This window comes from Aptenodytes patagonicus, chromosome 5 (assembly GCF_965638725.1).
Source record: "Aptenodytes patagonicus chromosome 5, bAptPat1.pri.cur, whole genome shotgun sequence".
Classification (NCBI taxonomy): Eukaryota; Metazoa; Chordata; class Aves; order Sphenisciformes; family Spheniscidae; genus Aptenodytes; species Aptenodytes patagonicus.
The window spans coordinates 23,456,090-23,473,873 of NC_134953.1; the positions used below are offsets into that span (position 1 = coordinate 23,456,090).

General features: G+C 35.8%; 1 protein-coding gene across 1 annotated transcript in view; it reads left to right on the forward strand.

Annotated features, from left to right (window-relative positions):
* The first annotated feature begins 4 nt into the window (after positions 1-4).
* The window catches only part of NHLRC2 (NHL repeat containing 2), a 39,525-nt gene continuing 21,745 nt past the window's right edge, over positions 5-17,784 (forward strand). The window contains exons 1-5 of the mRNA XM_076339063.1: positions 5-167; positions 2,331-2,483; positions 9,428-9,883; positions 12,273-12,394; positions 14,174-14,303. Coding sequence (XP_076195178.1) covers positions 5-167; positions 2,331-2,483; positions 9,428-9,883; positions 12,273-12,394; positions 14,174-14,303 — 1,024 coding nt within the window. The remainder of the gene's footprint in view (positions 168-2,330; positions 2,484-9,427; positions 9,884-12,272; positions 12,395-14,173; positions 14,304-17,784) is intronic.

Consider the following 17,784-nt stretch of genomic DNA (forward strand, 5'->3'; position numbering starts at 1 on the left):
CGTCATGGCGGCAGGGGGCCTGGCGGGGCTCCTGCCCGCCCAGACCCAGCTGGAGTATGCCCTGCTCGACGCCGATACTCCCCAGGAGAAGGAGAACTTGGTCTACCAGTACCTGAAGAAGATGGACAGCCGGGAGCGGGACCTAACGGTGCCCGAGCTCGGCAGAGGTGGGTGGCGGGGCCCGAGCGGGTCAGGCCCCGCGGCGGAGCGCGGTTCGGCGTCCAGGACCCGCCGGGCGGACGGCTGTAGGGTCTCCCCCGGTAGAGGTGGCTGAGCTCCGGCGCTCACCGTGTGGCGTTTTCCTTGAAGTCCCGCTGCCTGCGAGGTCCGTGTAATTACGGCCCCGTTAGCTGCTTTTTTAAAAGGCACTTCTAGTTACAGGAAATGTCACTCCCGAAAGCACCAGGAGCAGAGGACAAGAAAAAAGAACCCCTTTATAAATGCTCCCCCTGCTTCTGGTTGCAAAAACCTGTTCTGTAAAGCCTCCCTTCTAAACTTCTACTAGCTTCACTAATTTACTGTTTTCTAATAAAGCCTTTCCTTTCAGTACAGTATATTGCTATCTCTCTCCTCTGGTCATAGTGAGAACCTTACCAACTCTCACAGCTTCCTCCTGAGCTCACTTGGTTTCACTGCAGCCGCTTAGGATGTTTCCCAGCTCTCTCTCCCCATGACTTAACTGTGCTTGTCAATTTTCACGTCCCTGATAATACAAACTATGCAGGAGATGTCATCCTCCTTCAGTGGTATGCCCATTTCCCTTTCACACGTTTCACACATTTCCATATCTCTTCTTGTGCTTAAGTGTGAAATCAAAGGTTGTCTTGGAAGATCTCGCAAGGCCTGCCCAGGGTCCTTGTAACCTTAGTGAGGCTCTCTGCAGCTGTGGGAGCTGACATCCCACTGCAAGACAGAGACCTCAGCGGGTGAACTTCAGGGTTAAAATCACATGCATATCGTGGGAATGAATTCTGACTTGTAACCAACGGAGCAAAGTGAACGCTCTTTCTGTCTAGATGTGGACCCCTGAATTGAATTTTCACTTTTGTCATTAGTATTGTTTCACTTTCTGTGTTCTGTCAAAGCTTATTTTCTCCTCTAAAAAGAGCTTAAATAGGTAGCCAACATTTTTCATTTCCAGTAGTTTTTTATGAAAGGTATTTTAATTCTAGTGAAAAGGGTAGCAATGCCATAAAATAAATGTTACTCTTTTCTTTTAAAAAATAAACAGTAAAGTATTGCACTTACACGGAAATAATGCATAAACTTGATAAATTATTATTGGCACCAAATCTGAATGTGTGTGCATATATTTATGTTTATAAATATGCACACGCATTCAGATTTATGTTTATAAATATATGGAGGTAGAGACCAATCATTCTCTTAGTGAAACGGAAAACAAGCCTCCTCCTGAATGCAGCAGCAATAACTTCTGGGGCAGTAGGAACTTAGTTTGCTGAAACTGTCAGGGTGGAAGTTTTGAGGATTTTTAGATTAGCGTACATTTTTAAAAAGTAGTCCTTTAAAAATTTAGTTCGGCTTTGCATTGTATCACATCTATCTGTTTCCCCCCCATTATTTTCAGAAATGTTGAGTGATAATAACAGCAGACCATATTCTAGGATATTTATGTCATATCTTGATACCAGTTTCTTATGGGATCAGAGGAGTATCAGTTACCAGTGAGAAAACAATGCTTTCCTGTCTCAAGTGGTTAAAATAAATGACCAGGAGTACTATGGGGTGTATCTGAAAGGGTTGTATTTCTTCCCGTGTAACAGGATTAATTTATACCTGTCATTTCTAACTTTGAAAATCAAGATCAAAACTATAAACACACAAATATTTCAGTCATCTCTGAAATTAGTTTTTTGCAGAACTGTTGGAAAAATCGAGTTCAACAGTTTTTAGTTTACTAGCATTTATGTGGGTTTTAAATAAATAGTTGTTGCCCATATGACATTGTTAGAGTTTGAATAATGTACATCGTGTTTTAAAATGTATGAAAATTGTTCTGAGGCTTGCATGCCCTTTGTATTAAAAGGTGCCTATATAAATATATAGACCACACTTCCAATACTACATTAAATCTTGTTAATAATATTTCTTTTCATTTACTAATTATGAAGAATTGTGGAATATAAGGATGAGTTGGATAAATATAAGACTTTTGGTTTGCTTTTCTACCTATGTAGAAAGCGATGTTGAACTTATTTTTTTAAGTGAAATGTGCTGGGAACGTTGTGTGGTGTTGTGCAAATTAGGTATAAGTGTCTGCCTTTCCCTACCCTTCCCTTAACTGGGGATCTCTGTTCTCTGTATTCCAGATCTACAATGGTTAAACACTGAAGGTCCTATTTCTCTACACAAAGACCTTTGTGGAAAAGTTGTGGTGTTGGATTTCTTTACTTACTGCTGCATCAATTGCTTGCACCTGCTGCCTGATCTCCATGCATTAGAGCACCAGTACTCTGATAAAGGTAAAAATGCTTTGGCTTGCTTGGAATAGAATTTCCTGGCAGTGTTGCAGGCGGAGTAGCTGAGTCACTTTGTTGCTGGTTACTAAACAGCTGGCAAAATTTCAGGGGTGCCTAAAAATGTCGTCTTATCTTTTAAGTAGCCTAAAACAGGTGACTGTGTATACTCTCATCACATTTTTAAATGGGGTTAAATAAGGTATCTGTTGTGTCTGTATAATTAAAGAAACAGGATATGTGCTTAAAGCCCAAATCTGATATCCTCATAAATAAGGCTATTTGCAAAAAGCTACGCAAAGGATGTAAGATATGGGCTCAAAGTTAATCTACATATGTAACCCTCTACACTTGACTTAGGAACCAACTGTGAGCAGATCATAGTAAAGGTGGTAGAACGGATATAGTTAAGATTACTTGTTTTTTTCCATTCTAGCTGAAAGAACATCTTTGGTATTGGCATCACCTTATATACGACTAATAGTCCTGTATCCTGGAGAGGGAATTAAGCTCTTTAGGTTTCATCTCAGATGTGAATTTATATCTCTCTGAATAAAAATGCAGGGTAATTACTAATTAGAATGCAGTCTCTTGTCATCATGATGGCTTGTCAGAGATAAGCTGTGGTCTTACACAGAATGTATCAGCTACTCACTTATCTTGGATAATTTAATAGACTGAACAGTGAAATGAACAACAGTGTTACTTTCAGCCCTAAAAATATTATATTAAGCATAATATATATATGTAATAAAAATAACTGTCTTATAATGTTTAAGTCTCTGATTCTCCATTGGCGTTTCTGATCGATTTTCATTTTGGCAGCATTTATTTTTATGTGTTACCTACTTTCACTAGAAAAAAAAATTACAATGCCTTTGAAATTTCAAGTTCTTAAAGTAGTTCACTTATATATTGTAGGTTTACATAGTGCTTTACAGAAGACTCTAATAAACTAATTTTTCTACCTTGAAAAGCTAGCTGTTTGCTTTGAAGAAATTTGAGATCTGGTATAATGTTTTAGATATGAGGAACTTTATCTAATAAGGAAAAACTGTCATGGCATTTTTTTGGGGAGGGAGGTGGTTTTAAGTGGAAGATGATTAGCAAATGATAAATGGATTGCTGTGGATATCAGGCATGCTGGGAAGAAGGTCTAGATTGAGATTTCAGAAGATTACATTGATCGTGTAATGAATAATATCTTTAAATGATAAACATTTTGTAGTATGGTGTTACTGTATTCATATAGCTGTCATATCCTTAATCTGTTTTTTAAGACGAAGCTGTTAAATCAGTTGATAAAAAAAAAAATAGTTTTAACAACCTCTCCCCACAAGTTTTCTCTTTAAAGTATTTGAACATCTCTGTACTAGTGTAGAAGAGGCTGCAGCACTCTGAACTGAACTGGAGGTCCACTTGGAGACGCTTTTCTTTGTTTGACTTGTATTAAACTTACTGTCATAGGAGTTATTACTTGAGGAAAATACTATGCTGATAGGTGATAAATTCTTTTTGCATTTGAGCTATCCTAATAAGTTCTTTTTGAATTTGAGCTGTCCTGTTCCTACAGGAACCGGAGTTAGAAAAAAGATACTTGGGGTGAAAGTGGAAAAACAAGTGGAGGTAAAAGGAAAGAAGAGCAGGTGTGTGTAGCATTAATCTTAAATTTAATGTGTTAGGAAACAGAGGATAGCAGTTGGATTCAGGAAGAGATTAAGGTGCTTGGTGTTCAAACAAAAAGAAAAATACATTTGGTTTTTTCACTATAGATCTTCCTTTTGGTCGTTTTCTGTTGTTTTCGTGTTTTGATTGTCAGCCTTTTCAGGATTATTTAATCTTTCTTTGCTGTGCTAAGTGTGTAAATTTTAGCATTACGGTAGTATAAAGCTATATATTGAAATATTTAAGTATAAATATATCAAGGCAGTAAGGGTTGTAGTTTTTTAAGCCATAGAAAAATACTTCAGTAGATGGTTTTATATCAGTGTGCATCTTCTTCACCAAAGGCAAACATAATTTACTAATCACTAGGAGAAAGAGGAGAGTTGTTGACTTGAGAAACTTGAGAAAGATAAAGGTTGGAAGAATAAGACTAAATTAGAAAGGATGTCAGACATACAAAAAAGGCTTTAAGAATGTCTAGATATATTGATGCAGGTATCTTGGTATTTGGCCTTATGCTGGAGTTTCATTCTATTTTCATTTACTCTCTTTAGTTAATGGAAATCCCTTCTCACTTCAGGGGATGGGGGACAGGTTCACTTTTGGTTGGGTTGGTTCCGAAATCTATCAGCTTGTTATTGCAAAAACTGATTTTGGCGCAAAAGATGAGCGACACGATTTCTTTTAGCAGCCACAAGTTCAATTAAATATATAGTGAAACTCCAGCTTTACTATACTTTAGATTTGTAAAGACAGCATTTATTTACACATTTCATGTATATATTTATCGTGCTATAGAAGTGGCAGAGGGTGCTGACCTAGCAGACAAAATTAGTCAGAATGAAAACATCATCTTACTCTGACAAAGCATCTATCTCATAATGCATTTGGATCTTTAATCTATTTGAATATTTGAAGGAATGTTGCCTATATTTTTCTGCATAACTAAGAACAAACCTCAATATTGATATAATTCATAGCAATATCTTTTTTTGATTGTACATTGCGTATGTATATTTTTGATACTCTGATATATATATTTTTTTTAATGTGATTCAAATGCCTCTTATGTGGAGTTTATTGAAACTTCAGCAGTGTGATCATCAGACATGAGAAGTCTGAGCACAGGAAGCTGTAGTTTTAGTGTGATCCTAAGCTATTATATATATCATTGTACATATGCACATAGTTCTATTGTCTGGAACTTCAGGAGATCTGTTTCAAAATGAAGACTGCTTTCCATAGGATTAAATGTCGCCTAGCATCTTTATCTGATATGTTCTCACTGCTATCTTCAGTGGTGCTATTTCTGTTTTTCAAGTGGCATTCAGAAAGCTATTTTAAACCCCAGTGCATATTCAGTTCATGTTATCAGAAGTCCAGAAATGACTTCTATAAGAGGGAGTACTTTTTAATATTCAGAAATAGCTTGGCATAAATCCAGTGTTGTGCTCTGGTATAATCCTTCAAATAAAGTGTTTTAAATGGTGTGCATATTCATCTATCCAAGCATAGCATCCGTCAGTTTCCACGAGAGTTTTCTTCATGAAAGGATGTTATAACTTATTTGTGCTGTTCAGGTGTTCAGTATAGAATTGTCTTTCTAGCTTTAATGATATGTTTGAAGGACAAATATAAGCGCTGCTACTGATCCTATTATAGTTAAATTGTTTGACCTGCTGTTTGGAGTTCAGCAGTTAATGATACTACAACTTCAGCTGTCTGATATCGCAACATGCTGTGCCTATAGGATTGATAAAGACTATCAGTTATAGTGATTTTTTAATTCTGTATCTGTGAAATTGTTATATTCAACTAAGTCTTTTATTGTGCAGCACTTTACCCTTTCCTGTTGTCACACTGAAATATTACTGTTCCTGCCGATGCTGCTGTTCTCCATTAACACTGTTTTATGGTTGAGGAGAAGGGCAAAGAGAGAAAAATAGCTTTCCATTTCTCTGTAACTAAATAAAAAGCCAACCTGACATTAAATTAGGTTTGGTTTTTTTTAGAAGGAAACAAACTCGTCTGAGCTCAAATAATACAACTCTTTAAGACCTGAAATAATTGCCTTTCTTACATTTCTACCACAAAACCAGAGGTGAGGGTAGAACAAAGATGTCCAGCTAGCCAGATTGCACCTCTACCATAAAGGTAGGAGAAAAGCATAAAAGTAATACTACATTCCATTACAAACCATGTCCTTGGATCAGTTGTTTACGGTTGTTACTTTTAGGGCCCTGGTTCAGGCCCTCTCTGATCAGAGGGCTGGTTTCACCGTTCTTGCAATGGCAAACTCCACTGACTGTAACTGCAGGACTTTTGGAGGACTGTTTTACAAAAGCGTTTTATTTTTACATATTTGCTTGAAGTTTTACAAATAGTGAAGCCCTTTAATGGATTGGGTAGTAAATGCCAAATAACAGTAATGATCTGATATGTAAATTTCCAGTTTAGAATGAATTGTGTGACACATAACAGCTGATGCTGAATGAAATAAAATGTGTAAGACAGGTGAGTTATTACAGAGAAAAGTACACTTCTTGTGGATTAAAAATTAAAATGCTAGAGTGCTAAATAAATAAAATTTTCTTTGATAAGGAGGAAGGTGCATTATGCAAGCTGCAAAAAGCTATTTTGTGTGTGGTTTTCCTTCTCAGAGAGCTAATTCTGGATTTTGCTAATTGCAATTGCAACTGAAAGAGTGAAGAGAGAAAAACTGGGGGGAGAGGGGTATTATTACCTATAGAGGTAGTTCTAGCAACTACGAGAAGCTAGAAAATGAGAAATTAGTTAGCAAGGTGATTGAAAATATTTAGGTTATGTTCTGATTAGATTTGTGATAAACTGATGAAGACTTTTCCTGTTGTAACATGGTTATATTTGAATGAGAAAAAAAATGACTTCTAAATATTAAGTATCTGCTACTACAAGTAAGTGAAACAGTTCATACTTTCAAGTTGTCTTAAAACTTCGCTGAGAAAACATTTATTTAAAAAATTGTCTTTTCTAGATGCGTGTCCTTTCAGGAGGGCTATTTCCATTGGCTGTTGTTTAGGATAAAGCATAACAATATTAGAGTAAGCACAAAATAACAGAACTTGCTTATTTAGAGATTCACATTGCACATCTGCCTTTATCCTTTATAACTAAATTGTATCCTGCTTATCTAAATTTAGTAGCTGTTCAGCCAAACCTATTTTGTCTATAGTAGCACAATACATCATTTTCAATTGCAGTGAGTATTTGTACGAGCACAAATTAGTCTGATTTAAGAACCTTATGAAGTTCTTCAAGGATCTACACTCGTCGTATTTCAGAGTATAAGCATCATCAGAATTGGATTAGATTGGATAATGGCTGTTCTTCAGCATGCCACCCTGTACAGACTCCAAGTCGTCTTTGCTTTTTGGTATTACTTGTATTACTGAAAAAATACGGTACTACAAGGAATCCACCTATAGACACTGGTGACTGGGGGAAGAAAGGAAATGCTACAGATACTTGAATGCTACTGATAAAAGGGTTTATAAATGTTTTTATAGACCTCACGGGGGGAGGGGGAGGCAAGTACTTTTTTGTTGTTGTCAAAATAATTTCTAATACTGCAGTAAAATTAACTCAAGTTGGGTGTCAACTCTAAGGATATTTTCCTTTCCCATTTAATTGCACTCCTCTCCTCAAAATAACACAAAAGATCAGATGAAAATTTAACACTTTTACTTGGACAAAGAAGTAGAAAGACCCCAATTGTTATTTGTGGTTACAAAATGCTTATGCTATCCAGAAACATGAGTGATTTTTGGATAAGTAGTAAAGTTAATGTCTAAGGATTTCCATTAGATTAACAGTTCTGGTTTAAAATTATTGTATTGCAGCTTTCTACAACTGCATGGTTACTGTTGTTATCTTCCTTACTTCAGTTAGAATTGATAAGTTACTTTGACTATAACAAGATTATGCTTATGGGTAGTAGTATTTTTTAAGTACAAAGTGAGATGAAGTATGGTATTGATGTCACGTGCACAGTTTACTTCATTTGGTAGAGATTATGCTAGTAAAACATAATTTAAAGCCCTGAAAAAGGATGTAGTCTTTTTTTTTTGTCTCCCCCCCCCCCCTTCTTTTTTTGCTCCTAGAAAGTACTGAAAAGTGGCTTGACTGAAGGCTTGAATGAAGGGTCTTCATTCTTTTTCCGTTGGGTAGGAAGGAGGAGTAGAATATTTGGGGCTGCATACGTAATTGTCTACTTAGGGTGGAAATAGATTTATTTCTTACCACAAGGGAAAAGCAGCTGAAGTCTGAGCCACAGATTTTTATTTCTGTGTTTGAATTTAATAAAACTAAGAAAATAAGCAAGCAATTCAAGGAAGCTCATAATTGTGTGCTTTTGATTGGTTTTAGTGTTGGTATTATGTATGCAGTGTATATAAGCAGAATTATATTACTTCATGCTTATGCAATGCCTTCATACTAGGAGTTCAAGTGCAGTTATCCCTGCTATGGGAAAACCTAAACTCTTCATTGTCTTTATTAACCAAATATAGAAATTAAGTTAAACACTTTAAGGGGAGGGGCAAAAATTAATGATTTAATCCTCTTTTCCACCTTTTTTTTTTTTTTTAAAGAGTTCAAGCCTGCCTTGAACTTGTAACAAGTGCTATTTGTCATTTTGTCATAGTTGTCAGTGCTGCCATAATTATTTGAAATATAGAATACTGTATTGATTTCAGAAGCCTATAAGTTATTTTTTTTACTGTTTGTCTAGAGTTAGATATGCCAAGGTAACTCTGGACTTCAGTGTTCAGTGTTACATTTGTGATTCCTAGTCAACTGTGGAAAAGAATTCATTTTCTAAAACACCATAGTTGTGTATAGGAATCGAAAGACAGTGAAGTATCATAACATCATAAACATCTGAAAAAAACCCAAAGTATCAGTCGAATTGCTACAGCTTACCCATAATTATTTTGAAAGTATTTTCTACCTTAGTATGTAGTTCAGGAACTAAGAACAATTTATGACATATTAAATGTCAACCAGCTGGGGAAGTAATGGTCCTAAAGTTCAGTAATTTTACTGAAATGTTATTTCTGAGTTTCAGTATTTTGTATACATAGCTATCTATGTTCCTGCTGAGATGTAATTGCTTTTTGTTTGTTCAAATCCTTTTTCATTCTGGAAAGCAGTCAGTCACATTGTGAGATAACTGTGTTTCATTTTTACTTTTTTTTTTAATTCAAATATAAATATGTTTCAATGCACAACTTTATTTTTCGTTTCAGATGGTCTTATTATTGTTGGTGTCCATTCAGCGAAATTCCCAAATGAAAAAGTTCTGGATAACATTAAAAGTGCTGTTCTGAGGTATAATATTGTCCACCCTGTAGTAAATGATGCAGATGCAACACTGTGGCATGAACTAGAAGTGTCCTGCTGGCCAACTCTGGTCATTCTCGGGCCTCGTGGAAATATGCTGTTTTCGCTCGTTGGAGAGGGACACAGAGAGAAGTTGGTTTTATTTACTTCTATAACACTGAAATTCTACAAGGAGAGAGGACAAATCAAAGATAACAACATTGGAATAAAACTATACAGAGACTCCCTCCCACCTTCTCCCCTGCTGTTTCCTGGCAAAGTGACCGTAGATAATTCAGGAGAAAGGCTGGTAATAGCAGACACTGGACATCATAGGATTTTGGTTACTCAAAAAAATGGACAAATTCTACACACTATTGGAGGTAAGGGTATATAAGTTTATTATAGTAATTTTAGTTTAGGAGTAGAGTATGTTTGCTGGGCTTACTAGGCTGATTCTTTTCTTGGAGGACCTAGCAGTTTATAAACACTGCCAGAAATCTTTTTTTCTACTAAAATCACTTTTACTGGATATGGGGGGGATATAGCATAGTACCATCAATGGGAGATTCTGTTAATGCAACTGTTTGAGATGTCTAATTTTTTTTCTTTATTCCATTGACTAAGTTTTGTATTTTTTGATGTCCAATATGAATTACAAAAAATACATTTTGTATTCTTCTGAAAGAGTTACAAATGGGTTTAGATTTAAGTGACGTACATCCACATCCAACAGCAAGGTAGGGAAAAGAAAAGTGACAATAATGCCTCCCTTTCCAATAGAAGAAATGACGGTTGAATTGTGGTGGTGGTGTTGTGTAGGGAGGGTTTTGGGGTGTGTGTTTTTTGGTTGGTTGGTGTTGTTTTTTAAATCAAGAGCATTCCTCCATAGGATCCCCTTCTGTTTTTTACAGGAGGGGAGAATTATATTAAGAACAGTGGCATTGCACTAGTACATAGGCACCTGAAAATGAAGTTGCCTTAGTGTATATGAAAAGGCCTGTGTTCTCACCAAAATTGAGGTTTAACATATAACAAGTTATGAAAATAGTGAAAGTTAAGTATTGTAAATGTAGTTACATTTCTTGCAAAGTTTATATTAGTAACATTTCAGCTTTAAAAAACTCTTTAACTTTAAAATCTCCTTAACTGTTTTTGTAAAATTACTATCTGCTTTACAGTGCAAATCAAGAAAATGTAGTTGAATTTGGGCGCTCTTTGTATGCTTTACTCTTTCATAAATGAAACATTCAGACTTATTCTTTTTTTTAATCTGTTACAGTGGTCAAAGTTACATCTTAAGGCACCAAGTACATAGCTGGTAGGACAGTCCATCTATGAGCAGCCATAACAGACAGATGTAGGAAATGGTTGAATCACCAAATCATTGAAAACAACGGTTCATTTATGTCTCAGAATCAGGACCTGTATGCTGATGTGTCCTGTATTACTTAGTCTGGTATTGACTAAAGCCTGTCCCATGGCAGGATCCTGCAAACCTCATAAAAATACCTGTGGCACTGCTGTTTAAAGAAAGGAAGAAAATCTCTTGCTATTTGATATAACAATGCATTGGATAGACAGTCTAATTATCCAGGTTAACCTGATAAAGGCATTAGTCTTAATACCCTTCTCCTGTGGGAAGTACAAACAGGATTTCTTATGACAAAAGTGAGAGAATTTGGTTTCTGTTTGATATGTGAGAGGAAGTCTCTGCTGACAAGGTACCCTTTAGTGTTCTGGGATAGTCATTAAACAGCAATTCAGAGGGAAGTGTCCTAACCTCTGAACTGGTACCCCTCCTTCCTGTGGCACTCTGTGCTATTCCCTTCCCTGGGGACGTGCACCCTCATGCTTACCAAGGGGAACTACTGGAATCTGACACACCAGCACCTCAGTGTTTCACATCTGTTAAGGTCTAAATTGTCTTCTGACAGTAGGTTGTAAAAGTTTGTGTATTTCAGTGACTCAGTTAAATGATTCAGTGGGCAGAAAATAATGTAATGAAGTTGATAATACAGTAATAAGTGTGGGCATGCATAAAGGTTGAAATTACTATATTTGCATCATAAATCATGATGCACACATAACTCATAAATCTAAATGTCTTCTGCTGACACATACTGCTAATGCACTTTAAATGTTAATTCCTCTGAAATATGATGCTTACCTTCCTACTGTTACATTCAGGTCATGTTCCTTTCTATTTCTTGACTGTTCTGTGCAGAAGACTGTCACTCCATCATTCTCACTGTTCTTTTGTGTAATTAGTTCCATGTCATCTTTTTCCTGATTAGCAAAAAATGCTGCTAATCAAATATTTGTTTCATTTGTGATTACACCAAAATCTAAACCACTGAAATGGAATTGAGCTTTGGAATTTAAAGTTTTTCCTGCTGGCTTGCTTTGATGTAGTCGGGAATAAAAAAAGATGTAGTTTTTTATTTCTATCTTCTGTTGTTGCTGTTGTCCTTTAGTACAAGGGAACAGGAGCTATTTAGACCCCTATTAAGACTTCTCTTTGGAACTTGAGCTTAAAGAAGCAGAGAACTTGTGGAGAATGAGTTCAAAACTTAATAGCATCAGGCTATTGTAATTACGTAGAACAGTGACTAAAATGAGACTACACAAAATATTGATAATGTAAATTGTACAAGGTGCTGTGAAAGCATCTTAGAATATGTAATTCTCTTACAGGTTTAAATGTATGCACTTTATTTTTAAGTTTTTTTTTCTAAAATTACTTTTGAGTCTGCTTTGTTTCATTTATAGGTCCAAACAGTGGAAGGAGAGATGGAAGATTTTCAGAGGCAGCTTTCAACTCACCACAAGGGATCGCTATAAAAAATAATGTTATTTATGTAGCTGATACAGAAAATCACCTAATTAGAAAGGTAAATTTTCCATAAGGAAATTGAAAATTTAATCTCTCATACCTTATTCTACTTACACAGGTGAAAATTTACACCAAATTAATTACTCTCCAAATACCCTCAAAATCAGGAAGGAAGTTTGGCCCAATATCTTATAAATAAATGCTTTGTGCAGTTTGTTTTTTAAAGGGCTATATATGCTTTTGTGCTTCCTTTCAAATAAGGATGATATGTGCTACTCGTTCTAGCATAACTGGTTTTTTTTTTTTTTCCTAGTGACTCCTACTTTCCTGTTATGAGAAACATCTATTCTTAGTACTGGAAGCAAAAATTGTTTTTGTTTCACTTCCAGTAGTATCAGATTCTTATCTAAAGTTATTGTGCTACTATGGTTCAGTGAATACCTAAACTTTTGTTAGCTGTTTGGGTCTTTGAAGTACAGGTAACTTAATTTCAGAATTGTCTGCATGTGGATTTTTTTTGATTAAACACTTGCAAGGTTTTAGCATGTAAGAATGTTACTCTTCATATATATTGTCATTGTATCTTACATTTGGTTAGGTCAAATTTAGAATAATCAGAATTTAAGTTTGTTGAAGCAATATAATATTACCTTATTATTAAAAGTATTTTATGCATCTCAGAAGATCTTGTACTCAGATCCTCACCAATATGTCTGATTCATGATCAGAGGGAGGTACATCCTTACTCAATTTGGGGTGCCTTTGTACTGTTAAGGTGCCTTTCTGCTGTTAAGTAGGTTCATTCTGTGTTTCATTTCAAAGCACTAGTCCACAAACTCCCTGCACTGTATTCATTGTAGTTGGCTACCAGGTTTTATTCTGGAAAGGACCAAGGCTCCCTGTTGGTAAAGAAACATTGTTACTAAAAATGAGTAGATTGTTCCAGGTTCCTTATCTTACTAATATTCATCACTGTAGCCTGGTCACTGCAGGAAATTAAGTGTTTCAGGTAGCAAAGACAGCACAGAAACATCTGAAGATCTGGATCGTACCGCTTCAGCGTTTTTCATGATCGTTAGCTGTTCCCTTTCATCTAAATGTGCTATGAGGGTATCTAAGAATTAAAGTAATACAGCAACTACAGGACGTGCTTTCAAATGTTTGTGCAGGCCATGGACCTTGCAAAAAGAATGCATTTACTGCTACAAAAGTTAGAAGATGCTATGCATGAAAGACTTCCTTTTTACATGATCATCACAATAAATTCATGAGACGTATTGGAAGTCACTTAGAAAATAAGCAAAAGGGGAGGAAAAATAGAGGGATTTACGTTGCAGAAATGAAATAAAATAAAAACATTTTTTGCTCCAGGGCATGAAATAAACTGCAAATATAATTTGCTTTGTACAGATTATTGTATATAGAGATGGGAGATACTGTTACAGTATCTGAATTTTTATGTCCTATTCCTACAGAAGTTTAAAATAAAACATCCACATCATTTGTCCCTCTGAGTGTTTCTCTAGAAAATTTTGGTGCTTTCTTCTAAAACTGCTGAGCAAACCTTGACAAAGCAGTGTTAATTTTTATTGCATGTGGAAGAGAATTCCAGGCATGTGGTTCTCCTGCTGCCTACTGCTTCCCCCTTTGCCCCCCACATCGGCAAGCATTGTGGTAAAATTAATTATTTTCCTACATAAACAAATACCTGAAATTTGTTAGGATTTGTTTTTTATTTGTCAGCAAAAACTCTGTTTTTGACATCTAGCTCAAATTATCTGTAACTTCAGTCAAGTTAAGGTTGTACGTTCAGTGTGTATAATTTTGCTTCTTGTAGATTGACCTGGAATTAGAGATGGTGACCACTGTAGCAGGCATTGGGATACAAGGTGTTGATAAGGAAGGTGGAGCAAAAGGAGAAGAACAGCCTATCAGCTCTCCGTGGGATGTGGTCTTCGGAAATTCAAGTATTGTATCAGTTGAGCTTTTAACATCTCATATTTACACATGCATGACTGCTTGCTAAATGTTTTCCTGTTTTGGTAATAATCTGAGATGTGAAAAAGTAAAGACTTTCTCTACAACTGAGTCTAAAGAACAGTGGTTTCATTTGCAAGTGATAACTGGAGTTCTGCTTTGGATCCTGAAAAAATGTGAACTGTTACTTGATGTGAAGAAAAGTTCTTTTGTAGCAAGTTATATAGTTACTAGGTCCAAATACAGAAGGAAATTGTGATTGCTTCTGTTAAGCCAGTGCTTTATGCCAGGATCGCTTAAGAAGCAGTTACATTTTACAGGAAGTGGGCATTGTCTAGAAGTTCCTTTCCTTGACTATACAGACATGTCTGACCACTTGTAAACATTTGAGCTCAGGAAATAAAAATAATTTTAGTTGGGGACCTCTGTTTATTCCTGTTTAGGTAGTGTAAAATCATTAGACTCAAGATCATGATAGCGTCAATCAGATAGGAGAGGAATACCTCAGAAAAAGCCTTGCAAGCATCAGGGGGGTAAAAATCAAATCTTTGCATCATAGGATGCACGAATCAGCTTCTGAGGATTTAAGTAATTTTCTTTCCTGATTCACATAATACACACCTGAGCTTGACATCACATAACTGGCATGTTTTCAACTGTTATTAACTGTGAGTTGATACTCTTATTTTCTTATGTTTCCATTTCAATATAATTTAGAAGTTGCAGATGCCAGTTTCTTAACAATGACAGAACAATGCTTTAATGTGGTGTAAAACCCTTAGGTCAGTATTGCAGGCATAAAAATTGACTTCCAATATTGGGATTTCTTGAATCTGCAGATGAATGGGTTGGGGAAGTAGCATGATTTAAGTCTGGTATCTTTAAATTAGAGGTGCTTCACAAGATTAGTAAATTAGAACATTTTACTGACCTGGAAGCATTTGTTATAATCTTGGGTCAGTTACAAGGGAGGAAAACACACTCAAATTAAGTTTAAGGGAACATGAAGCTAGTTCATAAATGCTGATTGTATAGAAGTCTTCTGGTACAAATACATTGTCAGTATAGACAGTGTACCACCAGCAGCCTTGTCTACATCAATAAGCAGCCAGCATCAGTTTTTAGATTTAACACTTCTAGTAACACGTCTTCTACAAAACAAAACGGGCACTTTTTTGAAAGGCTTTGTCAGTGACCCTTACAATCTGTGTTAAGCATATGGAATCCTACTTGCAAGAGAAAGGAGGAGTACCTGAAAGAGAATCTCACCGGATGTGGGTTGCTATTAATGAAGGCATGAGTTTTGCTGAATTTTATCTGATCTGATTTTCCTTTTGTGAAGCAGTAGACTGTTGCGTGACTAGATGGTATAGTTTTCAAAGTATCTTGAACCAGCAAGCTGATCTCCGTGTGATGTTACTGCAGAGCTGTTTTGCAGATCAGCAAAGGAGGAGACTAATAACTCATCAGTGCCTCAGAAACTTAAGCTCGTTAACAGAACTATTCAAAATATCCTATAATTTTACGTTTCATTTTTCATGATGCTTTCTTCTGTTTCTGCCAGTAGTTGAGTATCTGTTGATACTTCTTTTTTTTTCCGAGAGCTCTGCTTGTTAAATGTTAATTGATATGATTGTTATCAACATGAACATAGTAATCACTGAATTAGTCACCTGTAGAGGATTAGTCATCTGCACTGTTCAACACTGCTGAATTTTTATAAGCATTTACATAAAAATCACATCTTCTGAATGTACTTTGTTCAGACAGGTATAGATTTTTTTCATATTCAATTAGAACCTACCAGTCAGTTGTGTATTTAGATCTCTACAAAATATAATATAACCTGTCAGTTAAGAAGAGCTTAAATCAATTTAAATTCCTTCTTTGAGAGGGTAATAGGCCAAATAGCTAAAATGGGGGGGAGGGTGTGATTTCAGTTTCTTTTTAAGATTTTTTTTTTTAATATGGTTTTGTGTGAGTAAAGTAAGCTAGGAAAAATGTAAATTACTGTAATAGGTATATAAAACTGTTTAGAAAACTATAACCAGAGAGAGTTGTCAAAACGGAGGGTTATATCGAGTAGAATGCTAACAGGAGTCTGTCCCAGAGCATGAGGAACCAGGACCGTGTCTTGTAGTCTGCAGTGCATTTGTCTTACAGCATAGATACTGTCATGAGCTGCAGTGACATCTTTAAGCTTGTTGCCAGACATCAAAATAGTTTGTCAACACTGCAGCAGAGTTTGTCCAAGTTGTATTGTTAACTGCAAATTGCTTGAGCCTAGTAGGACCTTCTGTTACTATCCAGTATATCATAGGATGCATTTGTTATTCAGTAAATGCACGTGAAGCACAGTTTTGTAGGAAATCTTCACTGTCCTGGGCAGAGACCCAGCCTTCTGTGGGTGGTTCTCAGTGTGCTGTTCTACAAGTAGATATCCTGTTGTCAGTATATTAAAACTGGTATGCCAGTGTCTATTTATGCATTTGGATGGATGAAGTAATTGATAAGAGTTTCAAAAATTACTTTTGTTTTCATCCACACAGCAGTGCCCATTTTTTACGTATGCTTATGTGTATCTCTGTGCAAGTTGCAGGAGGTAATGTACTCTTCAACAACTTAGGTTCATTATTACAAAATTCATAAGTTTACTTCTGCGTTAACTGATGTGGCATATGGGAAATAAAATCATACTTTCCCATTTTCCTTAGATCTGTGTAGCTTAAACTGTGTACAAGAGGCATTTTTTCTTTTCAGAAGATAGATTTATGGATTTTATAGTTTTTAAATAAGTGATGCTTCTGTGAGTTTCCTTTCAATGTCCAAAGCCATGGTATCCAGAACATGAAAGGGGGAAAAAAAGAAGTTTAAATGTTTAAGCTGTTTATGTGCTATCCAAGATAGTATTAAACAGCTTATGCTGACCTTTCTCAAAGTCTTAAAGGGAGACTTTTTCTTAAAAAAAAAAAATTTCTTCCCTATCGCTTTTATTTCTTGAGTATGTTTATAAACTTACATACAGTTTAGAGTATGTATTGATCAATTAAAAGACTTCACTGTTTGCATTTTAAAACTTCAATGTAGTTTGTTGTGAAATTAAAAATATTGAGGAAAAAAGTTTATGAGGGTGCAAATAAGTTAATATTCAGAACAGATACTACTAAGTAGCATGCTTTTAAGCATCCTCATAGTATTTCCATGAGATAATAGGTTTTTGTTTCCCCATTTTATACCGATGCTGAAGTCCGAGGCAAAGAGATTAAGTGATTGTGAAATACCATTTAAAAGAAAGTTGGCACAAATGTCTCTCTTTAAGGTAGGGGAGTTAATGGAGACAAAACACATGCTAGGATTCAGGCAGACAGTATTCTTCCTTGTCATCTTTTTTCATTTCTTTAGTTGTGGCCACTGAGCTTGTGTTTTACCCTCCCCCTTTAAAAATCTTGAATGAACTCCATGGATTAAATT